General features: G+C 61.7%; 1 protein-coding gene across 2 annotated transcripts in view; it reads left to right on the top strand.

Moving 5' to 3' along the window:
- The first annotated feature begins 3,006 nt into the window (after positions 1-3,006).
- The window catches only part of AP2A2 (adaptor related protein complex 2 subunit alpha 2), an 80,508-nt gene continuing 63,158 nt past the window's right edge, over positions 3,007-20,356 (top strand). For both annotated transcript variants that reach the window (XM_062195632.1, XM_062195633.1), the window contains exon 1: positions 3,007-3,139. In XM_062195632.1, the coding sequence (XP_062051616.1) occupies positions 3,073-3,139 (67 nt within the window). In that variant the 5' untranslated portion in view covers positions 3,007-3,072. The remainder of the gene's footprint in view (positions 3,140-20,356) is intronic.

Here is a 20,356-nt window from a genome sequence, read left to right on the forward strand (position 1 = left end):
AGCGCCTGCCGTCTCCCGGGTGGGTGTTAGCAGGAAGTGGAGCAGCTGGGGCTCAGCCCAGGCGCTCAGATCCAGGGAGTGAGTGTCCCACGCAGGTCACCCCAGGTCACAGTGCCCCCAGGTTCTCTGTGGAGCAGCCTTCCTCCACCTCACACAGGTGAGAAGGAAGCCCGAGCTGCGTGCTGAGGCCTGGGGAAATGGCCGGCACCATGGCCACGGCCCTCCCCGGGCCCGCTGCTCCAGGCTGGCTGCACGAGAGAGAGAGAGAGAGAGAGAGAGAGAGAGAGAGAGAGAGAGAGATCTTCTGTCAGTGGTTCACTCCCCAAATGGCCACAACAGCCAGAGCTGGGCCAGATGGAGTCTAGGAGCCTGGTCTCCCCATGTGGGTGGCAGGGATCCAGGTACTTCAGCCAGCACCACTGCCGCCCAGGGTGCTGGGGGGAGCTGGGACTGGGGGCAGAGCCGGGACTCAAATCCAGACACTGACAGGGGACGCAGATGTCCCAGTGAGGGCTTCGCTCCTGTGCCAAACACCCACCCACCCGGGCCTGGACTGCGGCAGCCCCCACGGCGCCCTTCTGTGGGCCCCAGGGGGCCCTAACCATCCTGCTCCTTGGAAAGCAGGGCTTTTGCTTCTGCCACTACACCGCCGCCAGCCCGAGCATGGCCCCCAAGAGCCCATGGAGGCCCTGGTCCCGGGGAGACGCTGCTCTGGGGGGACCCTGGTCCTCGTGCCCAAGGGCTAGTGGACGGGCTCCTTCGCCTGCTCCGGGGCAGCTTCAGACCTCGAGGCCCTCTGCCCAGGGCCACCCCGAGCCCTGCGGGGTCAGGCTGGACACTCGGCTGCCAGAACTGGCTCCCCGACCCCGCGGCCCGCTGGGTGCCTGGAGGACGGAGTCGCTGTCCTGGGCCTGTTCTCCCGGAATCCACCTGCTCACGTTCTACAGGCTTTGCCCGTAAGCCCCACTTCCTGCAGCCCTGGTGGTGGTGGTGCGGCTCTTGGGAGGTGAGGGTGGAGTTCCCAGCTTATCCCGTTTACCCCATTCTAGTTCAGGCCCACCAGCCTCCCCGCTTTCCCGTAAACCCAGCCTCGCGGCTGTTTCGCAACAGTCGGCAGCCAGCTGTGTGTGGTTTGGGAAATGAGATCTGTAGTCACAGACCGCTTCCGTCCACCCTGAGACGGGCGAGGCTGTGAGCTCGCCATTCCCTCCTCGGGCACCCCCATGTAGTCCACCAGTGTTCTGGAAGATTCCTCACGCCCTGTGCACTGTCCACGGCAGGGGACGCTCAGTTCCTAGAGCCTGGCTTTCCCAGGTGACGACGGGGTCCCTGAGGCCTGCCACTCAGGGGCTCCGGGCCCTGGCTACACCCAGGCCACGTCGCCAACCAAGCTTCCTGGAAGGGTTGGCACAAGTGGCCCACTATAGAGACGATGGCAAGGAGACCCCGGGTCATGTGTATGGCCGACGGGGGGCCTGAGCAGGTTCAGCCGGGGCAGGGTGAGGCGGTGACCCGCCTGTGCAGAGCCCTCGGCCTGGGAGGCTGGCTCACCTGTGCACCCAGCACCCTGTCAGGCTCCCAGCCCCTCCCCCACCGGTGGGAGCAGCTCCACAGCCACCGATTCCTGGGACTGACGAAACATTTCCAAGCACTGCCCGCGGCCAGAGGCTGAGGAGCGGCCGGGGCTGGGCTGGGAAGAAGCCAGGGGAGGGTGAAGGGTCACACGCCTGCTTTTGTCCCGCTCCACCCCCCCAGGCAGGGGCATGCCTGCAGGGACCCCCGAGGCCACACTGCCCAGTTCCAGTCCCTCCTGGGAGAAGCCGGGGCAGGCTTGCCCACGGCGCCCTGTCCTGTGAGGGGCCAGGAGGGACACCTGTCTGGGTCCTGGGGACGGTCATGCGTCAGGCCCCCGGGGCCGGGAGCCCACCAAGCACAGCCCGGGACCCCTCACTCGGCACAGACACGGCCTGGGTCCAGGGCCCTGGTGCTTCTTGGGTCACGGCACAGAGGTGTCCTGCTGGAGGGGACGGGATAAAGGAGAAATGTCCCCTCGCCATGAGGGGTGCTGGTGTGGCCGTGGGGGCCCCATGAGCCTCCCCTCCTCGGCCTGGGAGGCTGGCTCACCTGTGTGTGCCCTCTGCACCCTGCGGATCTGCACCCCACCAGTCTCTCAGCCCCTCCCCTGCAGGTGGGCCTGGCTTCCCACCCCTGGGGGCTGCTTGGTCCTCCTGCAGGCAGGTTCGGGTGGGCTGGGGCGGGGACAGAGGCCTCCCTGGTGGGTCTGGGCACAGGTCCTGCGCAGCCCCTGGGAAGGACAGTCTGCCCCCCCTCCATGGACTCCCTGGGGCCTCCCCAACGCTGCCACTGGTCGGGGGACAGGGGCTTGTTTCTAAAGGGAGAGGCTGGGTCGGGGATGGTGTGTGTCCCCCTGCTCCCAGCTCAGAAGCGGCAGGAGCCCTGGGCCCTGGCCCCCTGAGGCCTGGGAGGGGCGAGCTAATCCTACAATCTCAGGATCCCGGGCGGGGGGAGGATTTCCTCACTGGGGCCAGGAACAGCCAAAGGTTGAAGCCGCAGCCCATGGCCCCAGCTTCCGCCAGGGGCCGGCTCCACCAGCGACAGGATCTGGGCCCCTCCTGGGGCCGGGCCGGGCCATTGTCCGCGTTAATGCATTCACAACTCATAGAGAAATGGAGACCTGGGAGCGAGGCGCCACGGGAGGCCCGCACCCAGGGCCAGCGACCCCCGCCAGCAGGCACCACCGCAACAGCGGAGCCGGCCCAGCCTAGAGCCAGGCCCTCCCCAGGAGGCAACCCCGTGAGCGCCGGCCCCGGGCCGCGAACCCCCGCCGCCTGCACGGCCTCCGCCGCCAGGGGGCGCCCCGGGCCGCCCGACGTGCTCGTCCTCGCGCCCTGCGCGCGCGCGCCGGCGCGAGCGTCGTGCGTGCGTGCGCGCGGCCGCGCAGCCAGCGGCGCTCGGAGCCTGAGGCGGCTGCTGCTCGGCGGCGGTCACGGCGCCCGCGCCCCGCGCTGCTGCTCCCGGGCCCGCCCGCCGAGGCCGCTCCCAGGCCCGAAGATGCCGGCCGTGTCCAAGGGGGACGGGATGCGGGGCCTGGCGGTCTTCATCTCCGACATCCGCAACTGTGAGTGGCCGCGGGCGCGGGGCCGGGCCTGTGGCGGGGGGTGGGCTGGGCGAGACCCGGGGCCGGGGGCGGCGGCCGGGGCCGCGGCGGGAGCCTGGGGGTGCAGGGCTGGCGGGCGGGGAGGGGCGGGCGCCGGCGCGGGGCGGGGGGCCGGGGGTTCTGGCCGGCGCCCCTCCCGGCATGATGTCATCTCGCTCCTGTAGTCATGGAGCTTTTAACCCAGCGCTTTCCAGAGTGCGCGGCTTCCCGAAGCCTGGGGTCCTGCGGCTGGCGCGCTCGCCCGCTGCGGCTCCACTGACTCAGCCCCCGGGGGGGCCGGGCTCGGCCTCAGGGTGCCCCTCGGGGCGGGGGGGCCGGGGGCGGCCCCTGGCTCTGACTTGGCGCGGGGCGGTGGAAGCGCGTCCGTGCGCAGCGTGACCCTCACCCCTGGGGGCAGCGGAGGCCGGCCCCGCCCCGCCCCGGAGCCACCGCTGGGACAGGGGCAGGGGCAGGTGTGTGCTGCCCGGGAGGGACCCTGGGAGGGAGGAGGCCTCGCCCCCTGGGAGAATCGCGCGGCGGAGCTGAGTCCTGGGTGAGCCCTGGCTGGCTGGCTGCGTAGACCAGGCTTGACGTCCGGGGCCCGGTCATCCGTGCTGTGATGACCGGAACTGGGTCTGCACGTTGACAGGTGTCGGCCGAGGGGCAGCACTGAAGAGACCCCCGGGTGGGACCCCTGGGGGGGCGGCTGGCAGACGGGGGCCGGGTCCCTGTGGAAGAGACCCCAGAATGGGACCCCTGGGGGGGCGGCTGGCAGACGGGGGCCGGGTCCCTGTGGAAGAGACCCCAGGATGGGACCCCTGGCGGGGGCTGCCGTCAGATGGGGGCCAGGTCCCTGTGGAAGAGACTCCAGGGTGGGACCCCTGGGGGGGGGCTGCTGGCAGACGGGGGCCGGGTCCCTGTGGAAGAGACCCTAGAATGGGACCCCTGGGGGGGGGCTGCCGGCAGATGGGGGCCGGGTCCCTGTGGAAGAGACCCCAGGGTGGGACCCCTGGGGGGGCTGCCACCAGCAGATGGGGGCCAGGTCCCTGTGGAAGAGACCCCAGGGTGGGACCCCTGGGGGGGCTGCCACCAGCAGATGGGGGCCGGGTCCCTGTGGAAGAGACCCCAGGGTGGGACCCCTGGGGGGGCGGCTGCCAGCAGATGGGGGCCGGGTCCCTGTGGAAGAGACCCCAGGGTGGGACCCCTGGGGGGGCTGCCACCAGCAGATGGGGGCCGGGTCCCTGTGGAAGAGACCCCAGGGTGGGACCCCTGGGGGGGCGGCTGCCAGCAGATGGGGGCCGGGTCCCTGTGGAAGAGACCCCAGGGTGGGATCGCTCTTCCCTCGGGAGGACTGCCGGCAGACGGGCAGAGGCCTCCCCGGGGGCAGGGTCCCTGCACCACGCGGCTCCATCCTGGGTGCTGGGCCCTGCGTGAGCGGCCTGGCTGGGAAGCCCTCGCTGGGGGAGGTCCTGGGCTGGCTTTGTCCAAAGGGCGTTCAGTCAGGAGCCAGGATGTGGGAGGAGCCTTCGCAGCATGAGCCAGGGCCAGAGCCCGCCTGACTCCGCCCCGTGTGTCAGGTGAGGGGTCACTGCTCATTTTGTGTGGATCCTGTTTCCCATGGTGGGGGTCAGTGATGCAGAGCCAGGGGCCAGAGGGGAGGCAAGTGGACGCCACGGTGGGGTGAGTGGACGCCATATGGGGGCGAGTAGATGTCATGTGGGGGTGAGTGGACTCCATGGTCAGGTGAATGGATGCTGTGGTGGAGGTGAGTGGATGCCACGGTGGGGTGAGTGGACGCCGTGGGGTGAGTGGACGCCGTGGGGTGAGTGGATGCCGTGGGGGGTGAGTGGACACTGTGGGGTGAGTGGAGCGTTTGGCCTGGAGTCACTGAAGCTCATTGGCGGCTCCCTTGCCTTTTGGACTGCTTTCTGCAGTGTCCCCTGTGACCCTCGGCCCAGTGCAGCCCCAGGGCAGTGGGGACGCAGCCGGTGGGCACGGGAGCTGGGCTGCCTGGTGTGGCATGGGCAGCAGTGCGTCCACCCAGGCCCGAGAGGGGCCCTGGCGTGTGCCACTCGGGCTGCAGCTCCCGGGGCTCAGGGGCCGGTGAACTCGCTCGATCCTCTCTGGTCTGCTGCACCTGAGGGGCCGCTGGACTCGCCTGATGTGACCGCGTGTGGGACTTTCATGGTTGTCTTCCTCCCTCCCTTCCTCCCTCCCTTTTTGACAGGCAGAGTTAGACAGTGAGAAAGAGACAGAAAGGTCTTCCTTCTGTTGGTTCACCCCCTAAATGGCCGCCATGGCTGGCACGCTGCACCTATCCAAAGCCAGGAGCCAGGTGCTTTTCCTGGTCTCCCATGTGGGTGCAGGGGCCCAAGCACTTGGGCCATCCTCCACTGCCTTCCCGGGCCATAGCAGAGAGCTGGCCTGGAAGAGGGGCAACTGGGATAGAATCCGGCGGCCCGATTGGGACTAGAACCCGGTGTGCCGGCGCCGCAAGCAGAGGATTAGCCTAGTGAGCTGCGGCACCGGCCAGTTTTCTTTCTTTTTAAAGATTCTAAGTGTTCATTTAAGACACAGTGGGGAGGGGAAGGTTGACCTCCATCCACTGGTTCACCCCATGTGCCTGCAGCCACCGGGCCGGGTCATTCTGAAACCGGCAGCGGGGGGGGCTCCATCCAAATCTCCCACGTGGGTGGGAGGGGCCCCAGTGCTTGGGCCGCCCCCTGTTGCCTCCCATGGTGCCCACGAGCAGGACGCTGGCATTGGAAGTGGAGCTGGGACTTGAACCCACACACGGGGCGGAGGGTACCAGTGTCCCAAGTGGTGTCTTAACCGTTGCACCAAGCACCCACTCCTGTCCTGCCTTTCTTAATGACCGCTTACAGAAAGTTGTAGTCTTTTTATTTAATCCCAGTTTTAAAATAATTCTTTTTTTCCTTTTTGTTAAAAAAGATTTATTCATTTGAGTTAACATAGGAAGAGACAGAGAGAGAGGTCTTCCATCCACTGGATCACTCCCCAGATGACTGCAGTGGGCAGGGCTGGGCCAGGAGCTTCCTCCAGGTCTCCCACGCGGGTGCAGGGGCCCAAGCACTTGGCCATCTTCCACTGCTTTCCCAGGCCACAGCAGAGGGCTGGATGGGAAGTGGAGCAGCTGGGACTCGACCTGGCGCCCATATGGGAAGCCGGCGCTGCAGGCGGAGACTTAACCTGTTGTGCCACCACACCAGCCTCTATAAATAATTCTTTATTTTGAAATAATTGAAGATTCTCAGGAAGTTGCAAAAAAAGCAGGGAGGTTCTGGCATCCTTCACCCACCTTTCCTGTGGTCGTCTTGTGTAACTGCGGGATGGATTCAACAGCAGGAAACTGACATTGGTGCAAACCACTGGTCTGTTCAGATTCCTCTAGTCTTGTGTGCATGTGTGCACACGTGTACGCTCACCGTTGCATGTGTGCACACGTGTGTGGTAGTTCCATGCGGTGTTAGTACAGGTGGCTCTGTGTGGCCCCCCGAGTCAGGACACAGAGCTGCCTCTGCTACCCCTGAAAGCCGCACCTGCCACTGCTGCCCGGCGGCCGCTGATCTGTTCTCACCTCACGCTTGTCATATACATGGAGTTGTATGACCTTAGCAAAAATTTTTTTGAAAGATTTATTTATTTATTTGAAAAGCAGAGTTACAGAGAGGTAGAGAGAGAGAGAGAGAGAGAGAGGTCTTCTACCTGCTGGTTCATTCCCCAAATGGCCACAATGGCCAGAGCTGGGCCAGGCTGAAGCCAGGAGCCAGGAGCTTCCCAGGAGCTTCTCCCACGTGGGTGCAGGGCCCCAAGGATTTGATCCGTCCTCTGCTGCTTTCCCAGGCCATAGCAGAGAGCTGGATTGGAAGTGGAGTAGCCAGGACTTGAACCGGTGCTCCTATGGGATGCCGCAGGCAGTGGCTTTACCTGCTACACCACAGCGCTGGCCTCAACCTTAACGAAAGTTTATATATTTATTTTTATTTGAAACGCAGAGAGAAAAAGAGACAGACACAGGATAAGCCCCAGATATCCATGGGGTCATCCCCAGGTGCCTGCAGGAGTCCGGACTGGGCCGGGCGGGGGTCAGGAGTCAGGAGCTCCAGTCAGGTTTCCCGCCTGGGTCGCAGGGACCCAAGGACTGGAGCCGTCACCTGCTGCCTCCCAGGTGTGCCTAGGAGTAGCCCGGACTGCACCAGGCACCCTGCTGGGAGACGCCAGCACGCGTTGGGGGGCTTTACCCCTGTGCCAAAGTTCCCGCCCCTCACCCGGTCTCTTGATAGCTAAGCCAAGTGCCTGCCCTGTGACTTTTTGTGATTGGCTTTTCACTGCACATGGTTCTGTAGAGGGGCATCACGTTCAAGCAGAGGATTCCAAGAAAAAAAGAGAAGAAAGTGCCGACATTGGGAAAACCAGGCAGGTGTTCCTGGACTTCCCTATGCCTTTGCGAGGTGACGCGTGTGAGGAGAGCCGAGTGTAGCAGGACCACACGCACTGCGCCCGCTGGGCGTGCCAGCGCGATGGTGTTGGGGAAGCAGCCGCCAGTGTGCAGGGATCCGACTTAAGGCTTCGGAGTTGGCAGTTTGCAGACGCGATGTGTGCTTTGCAGGCTGGCGCTGCAGCCGTGGGCGGCTGTGAGTCAGCCCCGCCCTGGGGTCGCATGCCGACTGCAGCCTGCTGTGCGCTGAGCTGGGTGCTTCAGAGGTTAGGTGTGCTCCGCTCAGTGTTCGCAGCGCACCGTGGCTTCACCCAGACGTGACCCAACCCTAGGAGAGTCCTGGTGACGGTGCTGGAATGGGTCAGAGGCCTTGTGAGACACCAGTGTGCAGCTAGACAGGAAGCGCTGCTCACTTGTGTGCGGGGCTGAACCTGGGCACCGAACCTGTGCCCGGAGCTGTTAGCTGTGAACCTTAGGTACGGGGTGAGGGGAGAGGGTGGGGAGTGCCACCAGCAGGGTGTGGGGGCCAGGGCTGGTGTGCAGCAGGTTGTGGGGACAGGGCCCGGTGTGCAGCAGGGTGTGGGGACAGGGCCGGTGTACAGCAGGGTGTGGGGGACAGGGCCGGTGTACAGCAGGGTGTAGGGACAGGGCCGGTGTGCAGCAGGGTGTGGGGACAGGGCCGGTGTACAGCAGGTTGTGGGGACAGGGCCGGTGTACAGCAGGGTGTGGGGACAGGGCCCGGTGTACAGCAGGTTGTGGGGACAGGGCCAGTGTACAGCAGGTTGTGGGGACAGGGCCGGTGTACAGCAGGGTGTGGGGGACAGGGCCGGTGTGCAGCAGGGTGTGGGGACAGGGCCGGTGTACAGCAGGGTGTGGGGGACAGGGCTGGTGTGCAGCAGGGTGTGGGGACAGGGCCCGGTGTGCAGCAGGTTGTGGGGACAGGGCCGGTGTACAGCAGGGTGTGGGGACAGGGCTGGTGTACAGCAGGGTGTGGGGACAGGGCTGGTGTACAGCAGGGTGTGGGGGACAGGGCCGGTGTACAGCAGGTTGTGGGGACAGGGCCCGGTGTGCAGCAGGGTGTGGGGACAGGGCCCGGTGTGCAGCAGGTTGTGGGGACAGGGCCGGTGTACAGCAGGTTGTGGGGACAGGGCCCGGTGTGCAGCAGGGTGTGGGGACAGGGCCCGGTGTGCAGCAGGTTGTGGGGACAGGGCCGGTGTACAGCAGGTTGTGGGGACAGGGCCCGGTGTGCAGCAGGGTGTGGGGACAGGGCCCGGTGTACAGCAGGGTGTGGGGACAGGGCCGGTGTACAGCAGGGTGTGGGGACAGGGCTGGTGTACAGCAGGGTGTGGGGGACAGGGCCGGTGTACAGCAGGTTGTGGGGACAGGGCCCGGTGTGCAGCAGGGTGTGGGGGACAGGGCCCGGTGTGCAGCAGGGTGTGGGGACAGGGCTGGTGGGCAGCGGCCCAGGCCTCTCCGCCTCTGTCCTCAAGGGTACAGGACGTGGCTCCTTCATTTCTGTTAAGTTTTTGAAACTGGAACCCGTGACTGAAGTTTAAAAGAATTTATTTGTTCATAGAACTTCTAGTGGCTCTGAATTATAAAGTGGACACTGAAACTGAACACAAAAACTTAGATTTTGCTTAAACATCCATAAAAAGTAAACATGAAGTTGATTCTTGATTTTCCTGTGTGGAAGTGAAAAGCAGATGAGCCGGGCCGGCGCTATGGCAGAGCAGGTAAAGCCGTGGCCTGTAGTGCCGTCACCCCTTATGGGCGCTGGTTCGAGTCCCGGCTGCTCTGCTTCCCATCCAGCTCCCTGCTGTGGCCTGGGAAAGCAGTAGAAGATGGCCAAGTGCCTGGGCCCCTGCACCCGCGTGGGAGACCTGGAGGAAGCTCCTGGCTTCAGGTCAGCCCAGCTCCGGCCTTTACGACCATTTGGGAACTGAACCAGCAGATAGAAGACCTCCCTCCCCCGCCCCCTTTTCTCTCCCCTTGGCTCTCTGTAATTCTGTCTTCCAGATAAATAAATAAATCTTGAAAAAAAAAAAAAAAAAAAAAAGCAAAGCAAACCACCGTGGAGTCCGCAGAGGCTTCCTTGTTGGGGCGCATCTCGCCCTCTCGGCCACAGACCAGGCCGCCAGCCTCCGAAACGCCCGCCCTGCCGGCACGGTTTCCTTGGCACTCACGCCTCGTCTGTGCTCTCAGGATGGGAGCCGGAGCCGTGCGCGGGGTGGGCCTCCAGGTTGCTGCTTCTCGGAACACGCCCCTCACAGAGGTTTTCTGTTCGGCTTCTCCGAAGGGCGGGAGCCCTGCTGCCTGGCACACGAGTGTTCCCCAGGTGCCGGAGCCTCCCTGCGCCCCCACCAGTGGGTTACACGCTGCTGCCTGGCCGGGAGGCCATGTGTGGGAAAGAAGGTTGCCGTCTGCTGCAGTGGGGGCATTGGGCAAGGTTTTGCACTGATGTGCGTGGGCTTGAGTCGGCGTGCTCCTGAGCTGGGGTCCTGGCAGCCTGGTCAGTGTGGAGCGTGGGGCCGCCCTCCCCTCGCTTGAATCCCGAGAGCTGTAAGCTTTAAGGTCTGTACGGTTTCCAGGTTGGGAATGATTTGGCCTCAGGGTTCCCCCCCTCCACCGGTTTAATTTATTTAAGTATAGAGTGAGTGAGAGAGAGAGACAGAGGGAGGGAGGGAGATCTTCCACCTGCTGGTTCACTTCCCAGATGCCCGAGGCAGCCAGGGTTGGGCCAGGCCGAAGCCTGGAGCCGGGACTCTGGGTCCCTCATGTGAGCGGCAGGGACCCAGGTTCCTGAGCCGTCACCCCTGCCTCCTGGGCACATCGGACTGGAAGCGGGGCAGGGACGCAGCGGCTTTCTTGGCGTCCTGAGTGCCGGTCCGTGGTGCCCTCCCCCGCCTCGGGACTGTGGTGGGGGAGGTCAAGCCTGTTACTTGCGGTGCTGGGGTTTGGAGAAGGGGGTGTGCGTCCCTGGCTCACGCAGGGGCTGTTTGCAGCACGGGCGCTGTCCTTCCTGGCAGGTGCTGGAGAGACAGGAGCTCCCTGGCCGGGGGTGGGGGTTGTGGGGGTGGCAGAGGGAGGTGACCGTCCGAATGTCGGAGAGCAACCTCACGTGGGCGTGTGGCTTCTGCAGCGAGCGCGCCTGTGTGTAGGAAAGACGGAGCCCCCTCCCCAGAGGGCCTGGCATGTGGCTGTCCCACCTCTGGCCTTGCGGGCGCCAGGTCCGGGCTGACTCAACACTGAGGGTTAATTTCTAACTGTGAGTTGGGTTTGGGATTCAGAAAGTTGGATGGCTTCTGTCAGCCCCCAGTGCCACGTGGAATAAATTAAACAACTTTTCCCCGGTTAAAGGAGAATAACTCGAATGACACTCACTGAACAAGCAGAGACAGGCAGCCTCTAGCCGGCCGCGTGTTGTCTGGGGTGTAGACTGTGGAAGTGAGTTCCCTGGCGCTGGCTGCAGTGAGAACCCCAGGGTGGGTGGGGGCCGGGGTGGCGTGTGGAGCAGGAGTGAGGCCGTGATAAGGCCAGAGGCGGGGCTCTGGGGCTGGGCCATGGCACAGAGAGGGCACTGTGTGAGCTCTGGGCTGGGCTGGAGAAGAGTGCGGGGTGGGGGGGCACGTGTGGACGGGGTCCCTGGGCTGCCCCTGCAGCCCCCTCTGGGCCTGCTGCTGCTTGTGCTTGCCCTCCAGCTGTGCTGGCAGAGGGCAGGACCAGGCCCACGCGCGTCTGCAGGCCTCATCGTGACGGCTTCCGTGGCTGGGGGGGCAGTGGTGGTGTGGGGTGCTGCAGGGTTTTCAGGGGCAGTGTTGTGCCCACATTGCTCTGTGCCCAGAGGAGAGGGCGCCTGGCAGAGCTGGAGGCCCCTTTGTGCCCCCTGGCCACTGTGTGCCTCCCCACCACTGTGTGCCCGTGCCCCCCGTCCTCTGTGTGCCCCCCCGCCACTGTGTGCCCATCCCCCTAACCTCTGTGTGCTTGTGCCCCAATGATCTCTGTGTGCCCCCTGACCTCTGTGTGCCCCCTGTCCTCTGTGCCTGTGCCCCCCTGACCTCTGTGTGCCCATGCCCCCCTGACCTCTGTGTGCCCATGCCCCCCGACCTCTGTGTGCCTGTACCCCCATGGGCTCTGTGTGCCTCCCCGCCACTGTGTGCCTGTGCCCCCATGGCCTCTGTGTACCCATGCCCCCCGACCTCTGTGTGCCCGTGCCCCCTGACCTCTGTGTGCCCGTGCCCCCCGACCTCTGTGTGCCCCCTGTCCTCTGTACCGTGCCCCCGACCTCTGTGTGCCTGTGCCCCCTGGCCCTGCGTGCCCACTCAGGAGACCATGTGACTGGAGCTTTGCCGCGCGTGTGTTTGGGAAGAAACTTGGAGCCCGGCTTTGGGTCAGGTCCTGGCTCCGCTCCACTTTCTTTACCTTTGCAAACGAGGCCCTGTTGGGAGCCTGGTGTCTTCATTTTTGCCTGAGAGTTAGGCACTGAGAATGGTGATGGTTTTCTCTGTATCCCTCTTATCCCTCTCACATTCAGGGAATTTTTCTTTTTCTTTTTTCTTTTTAAAGATTTTTATTTATTTATTTGAGAGGTAGAGTTATAGACAGAGAGAGGGAGAGACAGAGAGAGAGGTCTTCCTTCCGCTGGTTCACTCCCCAGATGGCTGCAACGGCTGGAGCTGTGCCGATCCCAAGCAAAGAGCCAAGAGCCTCTTCCCGGTCTCCCAGGTGAGTGCAGGGGCCCAAGCACTTGGGCCATCCTCCAATGCTTTCCCAGGCCACAGCAGAGAGCTGGATCGGAAGGGGAGCAGCTGGGACTAGAACTGGCGCCCACATGGGATGCTGGTGCTGCAGGCAGAGGATGAACCTACTGCACCATGGCGCCGGCCCCTCAAGGAATTTTTCATCTTTGCTTTTATCCACACACCCCAAGGTTTGGAGAAACCAATACCAAACCAGGATGGCCTGGCTTTTGTTTGCCTTGTGGAGTTTTGTTTTTACCTTTAAAATCCATTTTGGTGGCAATACAGGGTGTGATGCTGAGTGGTGTCTGTCTCCCCTTTTCTATAACTCTGCCTTTTTTTTTTTTGACAGGCAGAGTTAGTGAGAGAGAGAGAGAGAGAGAGAGAGAGAGAGAGAGAGAAAGGTCTTCCTTCCATTGGTTTACCCCCCAAATGGCTGCTATGGCCAGCACTGTGCCGATCTGAAGTCAGGAGCCAGGTGCTTCCTCCTGGTCTCCCATGCGGGTGCAGGGCCCAAGGACCTGGGCCATCCTCACTGCCCTCCCGGGCCACAGCAGAGAGCTGGACTGGAAGAGGAGCAGCCGGGAGTAGAACCTGGCACCCATATGGGATGCCGGTGCTGCAGGCGGAGGATTAACCTAGTGAGCCATGGCGCCGGCCCCAAACTCTGTCTTTTTTTTAAAAAAGATTTTTTTGGGGCTGATGCTGTGGTGTAGCTGGTAAAACCGCCGCCTGCAGTGCCAGCATCCCATATGGGCTCTGGTTCTAGTCCCAGCTGCTCCGCTTCTGATCCAGCTCTCTGCTATGACCTGGGAAAGCAGTGGAAGATGACCCAGGTCCTTGGGCCCCTGCATCCGCGTGGGAGACCCAGAGGAATCTCCTGGCTCCTGGCTTATGATCGGTGCAGCTCTGGCTGTTTTGGCCAGCTGGGGAGTGAACCAGCAGATGGAAGACCCCCCTCTCTCTCTCTCTCTCTCTCTGCCTCTCCTTTCTCTCTGTGTAACTTTGCCTTTCAAATAAATAAGATAAATATTTTATTTTATTTATTTGAAAGGCAGAGTTACAGAGAGGCAGAGAGAGAGAGGTTTTCCATCTACTGGTTCACTCCCCAGATGGCCACAGCGGCTGGAGCTGTGCTGATCCAAAGCCAGGAGCCAGGAGTTTCCTCCGGGTCTCCTATAAGGGTGCAGGGGCCCAAGGACTAGGGCCATCTTCCACTGCTTTCCCAGGCCATCAGCAGAGAGCTGGATTGGAAGAGGAGCAGCTGGGACTAGAACCAGAGCCCATATGGGTTGCTGGCGCCTAGGCCAGGGCTTCAACCTGCTGTGCCACAACGCTGGCCCCAGTCTTTATTTATTTATTTATTTTGAAAGATCCATTTATTTGTTTGAAAGGCAGAATTAAAGAGAGGTAGAGGCACAGAGGGAGAAGGGTCTTCTCTGCTGATTTACTCCCCAAACGGCCATAATGGGCTGATCCGAAGCCAGGAGCTTCCTCTGGGTCTCCCACGCGGGTGCAGGGGCCCATGCACTTGGGTCATCTTCTACTGCTTTCCCAGGCCATAGCAGAGAGCTGGATCGGAAGTGGAGCAGCTGGGACTCAAACCGGTGCCCATATGGGATGCTGGCAATGCAGGTGGCTACCGCAATGTCGGCCCCATAATAAGTTTTCAAAAGGGTTTAGTGTGGCTGGTGTTGTGGCATCCACAGTAAATTTATTCTTCAGCTCAGCGCGTGCATTAAGAGCCTGTTGTGGTTTTGTGGCACTGGGGACTCGGAGGCTGCCCCGTGGAGGAGAACGCATGCGTGTGCGTGTGTCCGTCATGGAGACAGAACGCTGAGAAGAGCGCTAGCGGCTGTGGAAGGTGTTTGCAACGTTGGGGAGGTGGTCGGGTGAGGCAGCTGGGGAGGCGACCCAGGAACGGGGGCAGAGCCGCCAGGTGGGAGTGCAGGTGTGTGATGGGGCGGCTCAGAGCAGGAGTTGAGGGTGGAGAGGCGGGTGTGAAAGCAGACGTGTGTGGCCTGTTGGAATTCTTGGAGGCGTGGAGCATAGCAATGGTCTGATCCAGGCTGTTTTTGCTTTTTGTCAGGTTTTTCTGGCTCCGTATTGCGAAGGAGTGGTGGGGGCCGGTGTCGAAGCCTGGACAGCTCAGATGGGTGTTGTCTGCTGGGGTCTGCAGAGTCCCCCAGATCCTGGTCGGGTGGGGTGGGTCACGCTGTCACTTCTGGAGTGAGTTCCTGAGGGACGGAGAGTCTGGCCCCTCCATGCTCACGGCCCTGCCACTTCTGCCGTGGGAGTTTGCACCTTCCCGGCCTCCAGGACCCCAAGAAGTAAATCTGTTCTCTTTTTTTCAAGAGAGAGAGAAATCGATCGATCGATCTTCCATTTGCTGGTTCACTCCCCAAATGGCTGCAATGGCTGGGGCTGCACCAGGCTGAAGCCCAGAACCAGGAGCCACGGCTTCATCCGGGTCTCCTACGTGGATGCAGGGGCTTTGGGCCATCTCTCACTGCTTTCCCGGGCCACAGCAGGGAGCTGGATCGGAAGTGGAGCAGCTGGCACTGTTAACTGGCGCCCATGTGAGATGTCGGTGCTGCACATGGTGGCTTAACCTGCTGCTGCATCGCGCCAGCCCCATCGATCTGTTCTAGTCCGCAGCACAGGAGGCAAGGGATGCTGCCGTGGTCCGGGGAGGCATTGAGAGGCACTGGGTCCGTCCCGGAGATCTCTGCTTCCCCGGGCCTCGTCCCGGGCTTGCGTTGCTCTGCAGTGAGGCTGCTGCGTCGTCAGCCTGCTTCTCTGTGCGGTGTCGGCTGCGTCTGCTCGTTTGCTTTGTTTCCTGTTTCAGGCAGTGTGGTTCACGATGGCTCCCACGTCCCTGTGCCTGGGCTGGAGCTTCTGGGCTCAGCAGGGTGCGGTTTTCACCTGTCAGCTGCCGTCTGTCTCGGGAAATACTCGTTCTTCCCCTCTCTGTCGGAAATACTCGTTCTTCCCCTCTCTGTCGGAAATACTCGTTCTTCCCCTCTCTGTCGGAAATACTCGTTCTTCCCCTCTCTGTTGGAAATACTCGTTCTTCCCCTCTCTGTCGCTGCAGCTCCAGTTACGGCCTCCCGGGCCACTTCCTGGCTGCAGTGGCCATCAGGGGAGTGAGCCAGCACACGGACGATCTCTTTCTTTCTCCTTCCCTCTTCCTTTTAAGTAAGTGAAGGAATGGCTTGTGTGTGGAAGACGGGTGGAGGAGGCCGGGGTGGGAGGTGCGGCTGCTCAGCACCCACGGGAGAAGCTGGCCACGCAGATGTGAGTGCAGGCTGTGCCTGGAGGGCGCACTGACAGGAGTGCGGTGGGAACGCCGCTCGCAACGTGAGCCCAGGGCTGAGCCGCTCTGCGAGCTGGCTGCTTCCCCTCGCCCTGTGGGAACGCAGACGGGTGCCGCCGTCCTGGGTTCTGCAGCAGTGATGGGGTGTGGGGCGTGGTTTGTAGATGGAGCTAAGTCTGGCACGTTGGACAAGTGCGCCAGAGGAGGCAGTGTCGGGGCCAAGGGGAGGTGGGCTTTGTGCCACCGTGATGAAGGCCCTGAGGCTGGCACGGCCTCCGGGCTGCGGCACCTGTGTCGGCTTGGCCCTGGCCCAGGCTTCACCACAGTGGCGGGGGCACTTGAGGGAGGGAGGGGCCAGGGAGTGGCCCCCCATGACCTAACACTGGGTCCTGCCTCTTCGAGAGCCCCACCCCCAGGACCAAGCTCCCGACATTGGGCCCTCGGCAGCGCCGTGGGCTGAGCAGGGTCAGCCTTGGGAACAGGGCTCTAGAGCAGCGATGACATGTATGAGGCCCTGGGCTCCATGGGGGCTCAGCCAGGGGACAGTGGAGGCAGGGCACGGATGAACCGTGACTTTTTTTAAAGAAAGATTATTTATTTATTTGAAAGGCAGAGGGTGAGAGAGAGAGCGCGATCTTCCTTCTGTTGGTTCACTCTCCAGAGGGCTGGGAAGGAACTCCGCCGGGTCTCCCCGTGAGTGGGCGGGCGGTCGCCTGCAGATGGATCCAAGGCGGGCAGCCCTCTGTTGCCCAGCCCTGGTTGTTGTGGGCGTTTGGGGAGTGAACCTGTGAATGGGAGATCTCTGTCTTCTGTTTCTGTCTCTTTGCCTTTCAAATAAATAAAATAAATTAATTAAAAAGAAGAAACCGCCAGGATGACCCCCAGGTGGCTGGGAAAGCCAGGAGCGTGTGGCTCCCTGGAGCACTGTGGCTGTGTGGCCGCAGCTCTCGGGAGCAGTGTGCTGTCCCCTGCCCTCACTCGGCTGTTCGCGGGGAAGCCCTGTCTTTTGGGCTTTGGTGGGAAACAGTCAGTGGCACTGTTTTATGTCAGCACTTGAGTTGGTTCTGGTGCGGGGGGTGGAGAGGGGGTGTCGGCGGCACACAAGCCGGAACATACAGGGACACTGAGGAGTGAGCCGCCTCCAGCAGGCTTTGAAGAGCCCTAGTGGGCCCCCGGGCACTGGGACGTGTGTGCCTGGTGGTTGCCGGGGCACTGGGACGTGTGTGCCTGGTGGTTGCCCTGGCACTGGGACGTGTGTGCCTGGTGGTTGCCCGGGCACTGGGACGTGTGTGCCTGGTGGTTCCCCGGGCACTGGGACGTGTGTGCCTGGTGGTTGCCCGTGCACTGGGACATGTGTGCCTGGGAAGGACCTGTTAGGGCCTGTGCACATCAGAGGTCAGGGTCAAGGCCAGCTGCCTGCCTGAGTGCCAGGCTATGCCTTGGCCAGTGCACGGTCCAGGGCCGTGTCTGGGGGCGTCCCTGGCCGGGCTCACAGCTGTGCGTGCAGGGGTGCAGGCCTCGCAGTACTAGTCCAGAGAAGTCACTGAACAGCCCCAGCGACAGCCCCGGGGAGGGGAGGCGTTGCCACAGCTGCCACGTTGTGTCACCTCAACACCGGACTTCAGCTGGAAATGAGCAGATACAAGCAATGGGACAGCGTGGCTCACACACAGGAGGTCATCCACAGAGACTGCCCCAGAGAGAATACAGGTGCTGAACTTCCGGAGAGCGGAGAGTGAGCGCGAGAGCGAGCGAACCAGAGCAAGGGAGAGATCTTCATTCTGCTGGTTCACTCCCCAAATGGCTGCAGCGGCTGGGGCTGGGCCAGGCCGAAGCCGGGAGCCAGGAGCTTCTTCCGGGTCTCCTACGTGGGTGCAGGGGCCTGACTACTTGAGCCGTCACTGCTGCCTCGCAGGGTGCGCGTTGGCAAGGAGCTGGCATCAGTGTTAGGACCTGTGCTGGCGCTCCCATCTGGGATGTGGGCGTCCCATTCCGTCTGCCCGCTGTGCCAAGCGCCACCTCAACAGAAACTTGAAGTGACTGTTGGTGTTCCAGCGGCTGGAGAAAACTGTAGAGCGTAAAGAAAAGTGGGGCACAGTACCTCACACATCGGGACGTTAGTAAAGAGGTAGAAATTGTAAAGATAAGAAAGCGAGGTAGACATTTTGGAGTTGAAAAATGTAGAAACAGAGCATTGATTGGGCTCCGACCTGAGGCGGCCTCTGGACGTGTGTCAGCTGAGAGCACTGCCCGGGGAGCGGGAGGGACACGGGGAGGAAGGCGAGCAGCCTCCCAGAGACCCTGGGACCCCACGGAGTGAGCAGAGAGGAAGACCACAGGACGCCAGTCTGCACGTCCAAGGTCGTGACCCCGAGGCCGAACTCAAGGAGATGAAGCTGTGGCAAGACAGGCGCAGAGGGAATGCCACTCCTGCAGGCACCAGGAGGAAAATGGGTCGGCTGTGTGACCCCCACGGGCCGACGCAGACAAAGTGTACAAGGAAGAGGGCTCCAGTTAGAATTCTGTGTGCCGAGGCCGGCGCTGTGGCGCAGTGGGTAAAGCCACCGCCTGCAGTGCTGGCATCCCATATAGGCGCTGGTTTGAGTACGGGCTGCTCTACTTTCAATCCAGTCTCTGCTGTGGCCTGGGAAAGCAGTAGAAGATGGCCCAGGTCCTTGGGCCCCTGCACCCACTTGGGAGACCCGGAAGAAGCTCCTGGCTCCTGGCTTCAGATCGGTGCAGCTCCAACCGTTGAGGCCAACTGGGGAGTGAACCAGCGGATGGAAGACCTTCCTCTCTCTCTGTCTCTGTCTCTCTCTCTCTGTAGCTCTTACTTTCAAGTAAATACATAAATCTTAAAAAAAAAAAAAAACACGAATTCTGTATGCCGATGCTGGCACTGTAGCTAGTAAAGCCACTGCCTGCAGTGCCGGTATCCCATATGGGCGCTGTTTTGAGTCCCTGTACCACTTCTGATCCAGCTCTTCTGTGGCCTGGGAAAGCAGTGGAAGACAGCCCAAGTGCTTGGGCCCCTGCACCCACGTGGGAGACCCGGAAGAAGCTTCTGGCTCCTGGCTTTGGCCTGACCCAGCCCTGGCTGTTGGGGCCATTTGGGGAGTGGACCAGTGGATGGAAGAACTTTCTGTCTCCTTCTCTCTCTGTATTTTTGCCTTTCACATTAATAAATAAATCTTTTAAAAAAAGAAGCTTGTCATTGACACTTCCCTGAAAAATGAAATCCGGAAACCTCCGGGTCACACCTGTCTGGGGAGCGGACACAGAAGGTGAGGTGTCCACAGAGGAGAGCGTGGCCTGATGGGTGCTGGGGCCTTGAGCTCGCTCAGCTGCAGGGCCACCTGCGGTGATTGTGCTCTGACAGATGGATTTATCCTCACCTGTCTGTGTTCTGCATTTTTCATCCGGAACCTAGTTAAATAACTGAGATATTAAAAGTAATTGAGGGCCGGCACTGCAGGCGGATTAGCCTAGTGAGACGCAGCGCCGGCACCCCGGGTTCCAGTCCCAGTTGGAGCGCCGGTTCTGTCCCGGTTGCCCCTCTTCCAGTCCAGCTCTCTGCTATGGCCCGGGAAGGCAGTGGAGGATGGCCCAAGTGCTTGGGCCCTGCACCTGCATGGGAGACCAGGGGAAGCACCTGGCTCTTGGCTTCGGATCAGCGCGGTGCGCTGTGGCGGCCACGTGGGGGGTGAACCAATGGAAAAAGGAGGACCTTTCTCTCTGTCTCTCTCTCACTGTCTTAACTCTGCCTGTTTAAAAAAAAAAAAAAAAAAAGTAATGGTGCTGATGGGCCTGTAAATAGAGATGTGCTTTGTCTGACGGTGGCACGAGGGAGGAGGGGGGCACAGAACTACCCAGAGCTGAATTTCTTTAAAAAATGTTTTAAAAAGATGTACTTGTTTAATTGAAAAGCAGAATCTCTCTCTCTCTCTCTCTCTCACACACACACACACACACACACACAGAGGGAGAGAGAGAGAGAGAAAGCCAGGTCACTCCCCAGATGGCCTCAATGCTGGGGCTAGGCCAGGCCGAAGCCAGGAGCCAGGAGCTCCATCCTAGTCTCCCATGTGGGCCATCTTCCGCTGAGTTCCCAGGTGCATTAGCAGGGAACTGGTTGGAGGAGGAGCAGCTGGAACTTGAACCAGCATTCGTATGGGGTACTCGTGTGGCTCAGTCTACTGTGCCACAGTGCAGACCCAAGTTTTTTTTTTTTGGACAGGCAGAGTGGACAGTGAGAGAGAGAGACAGAGAGAAAGGCTTTCCTTTGCCGTTGGTTCACTCTCCAATGGCCGCCGCGGCCGCCGCGCTGCAGCCGGCGCACCGCGCTGATCCGATGGCAGGAGCCAGGTGCTTCTCCTGGTCTCCCATGGGGTGCAGGGCCCAAGCACTTGGGCCATCCTCCACTGCACTCCCTGGCCATAGCAGAGAGCTGGCCTGGAAGAGGGGCAACCGGGATAGAATCCGGTGCCCCGAGCGGGACTAGAACCTGGTGTGCCGGCGCCGCAAGGCAGAGGATTAGCCTGTTGAGCCACGGCGCTGGCCCAGACCTAAGTTTTTAGTAACCCAAGTGGTTGTTTCAAATTAGGTTGCTAATTTCAACTCCCAGACAACCACTAAGAAAACAATACAACAAAAAGGAAATACCAAGGGATCTAACACAGTGCACT

Source organism: Lepus europaeus, chromosome 7 (genome assembly GCF_033115175.1).
Source record: "Lepus europaeus isolate LE1 chromosome 7, mLepTim1.pri, whole genome shotgun sequence".
Taxonomy (NCBI): Eukaryota; Metazoa; Chordata; class Mammalia; order Lagomorpha; family Leporidae; genus Lepus; species Lepus europaeus.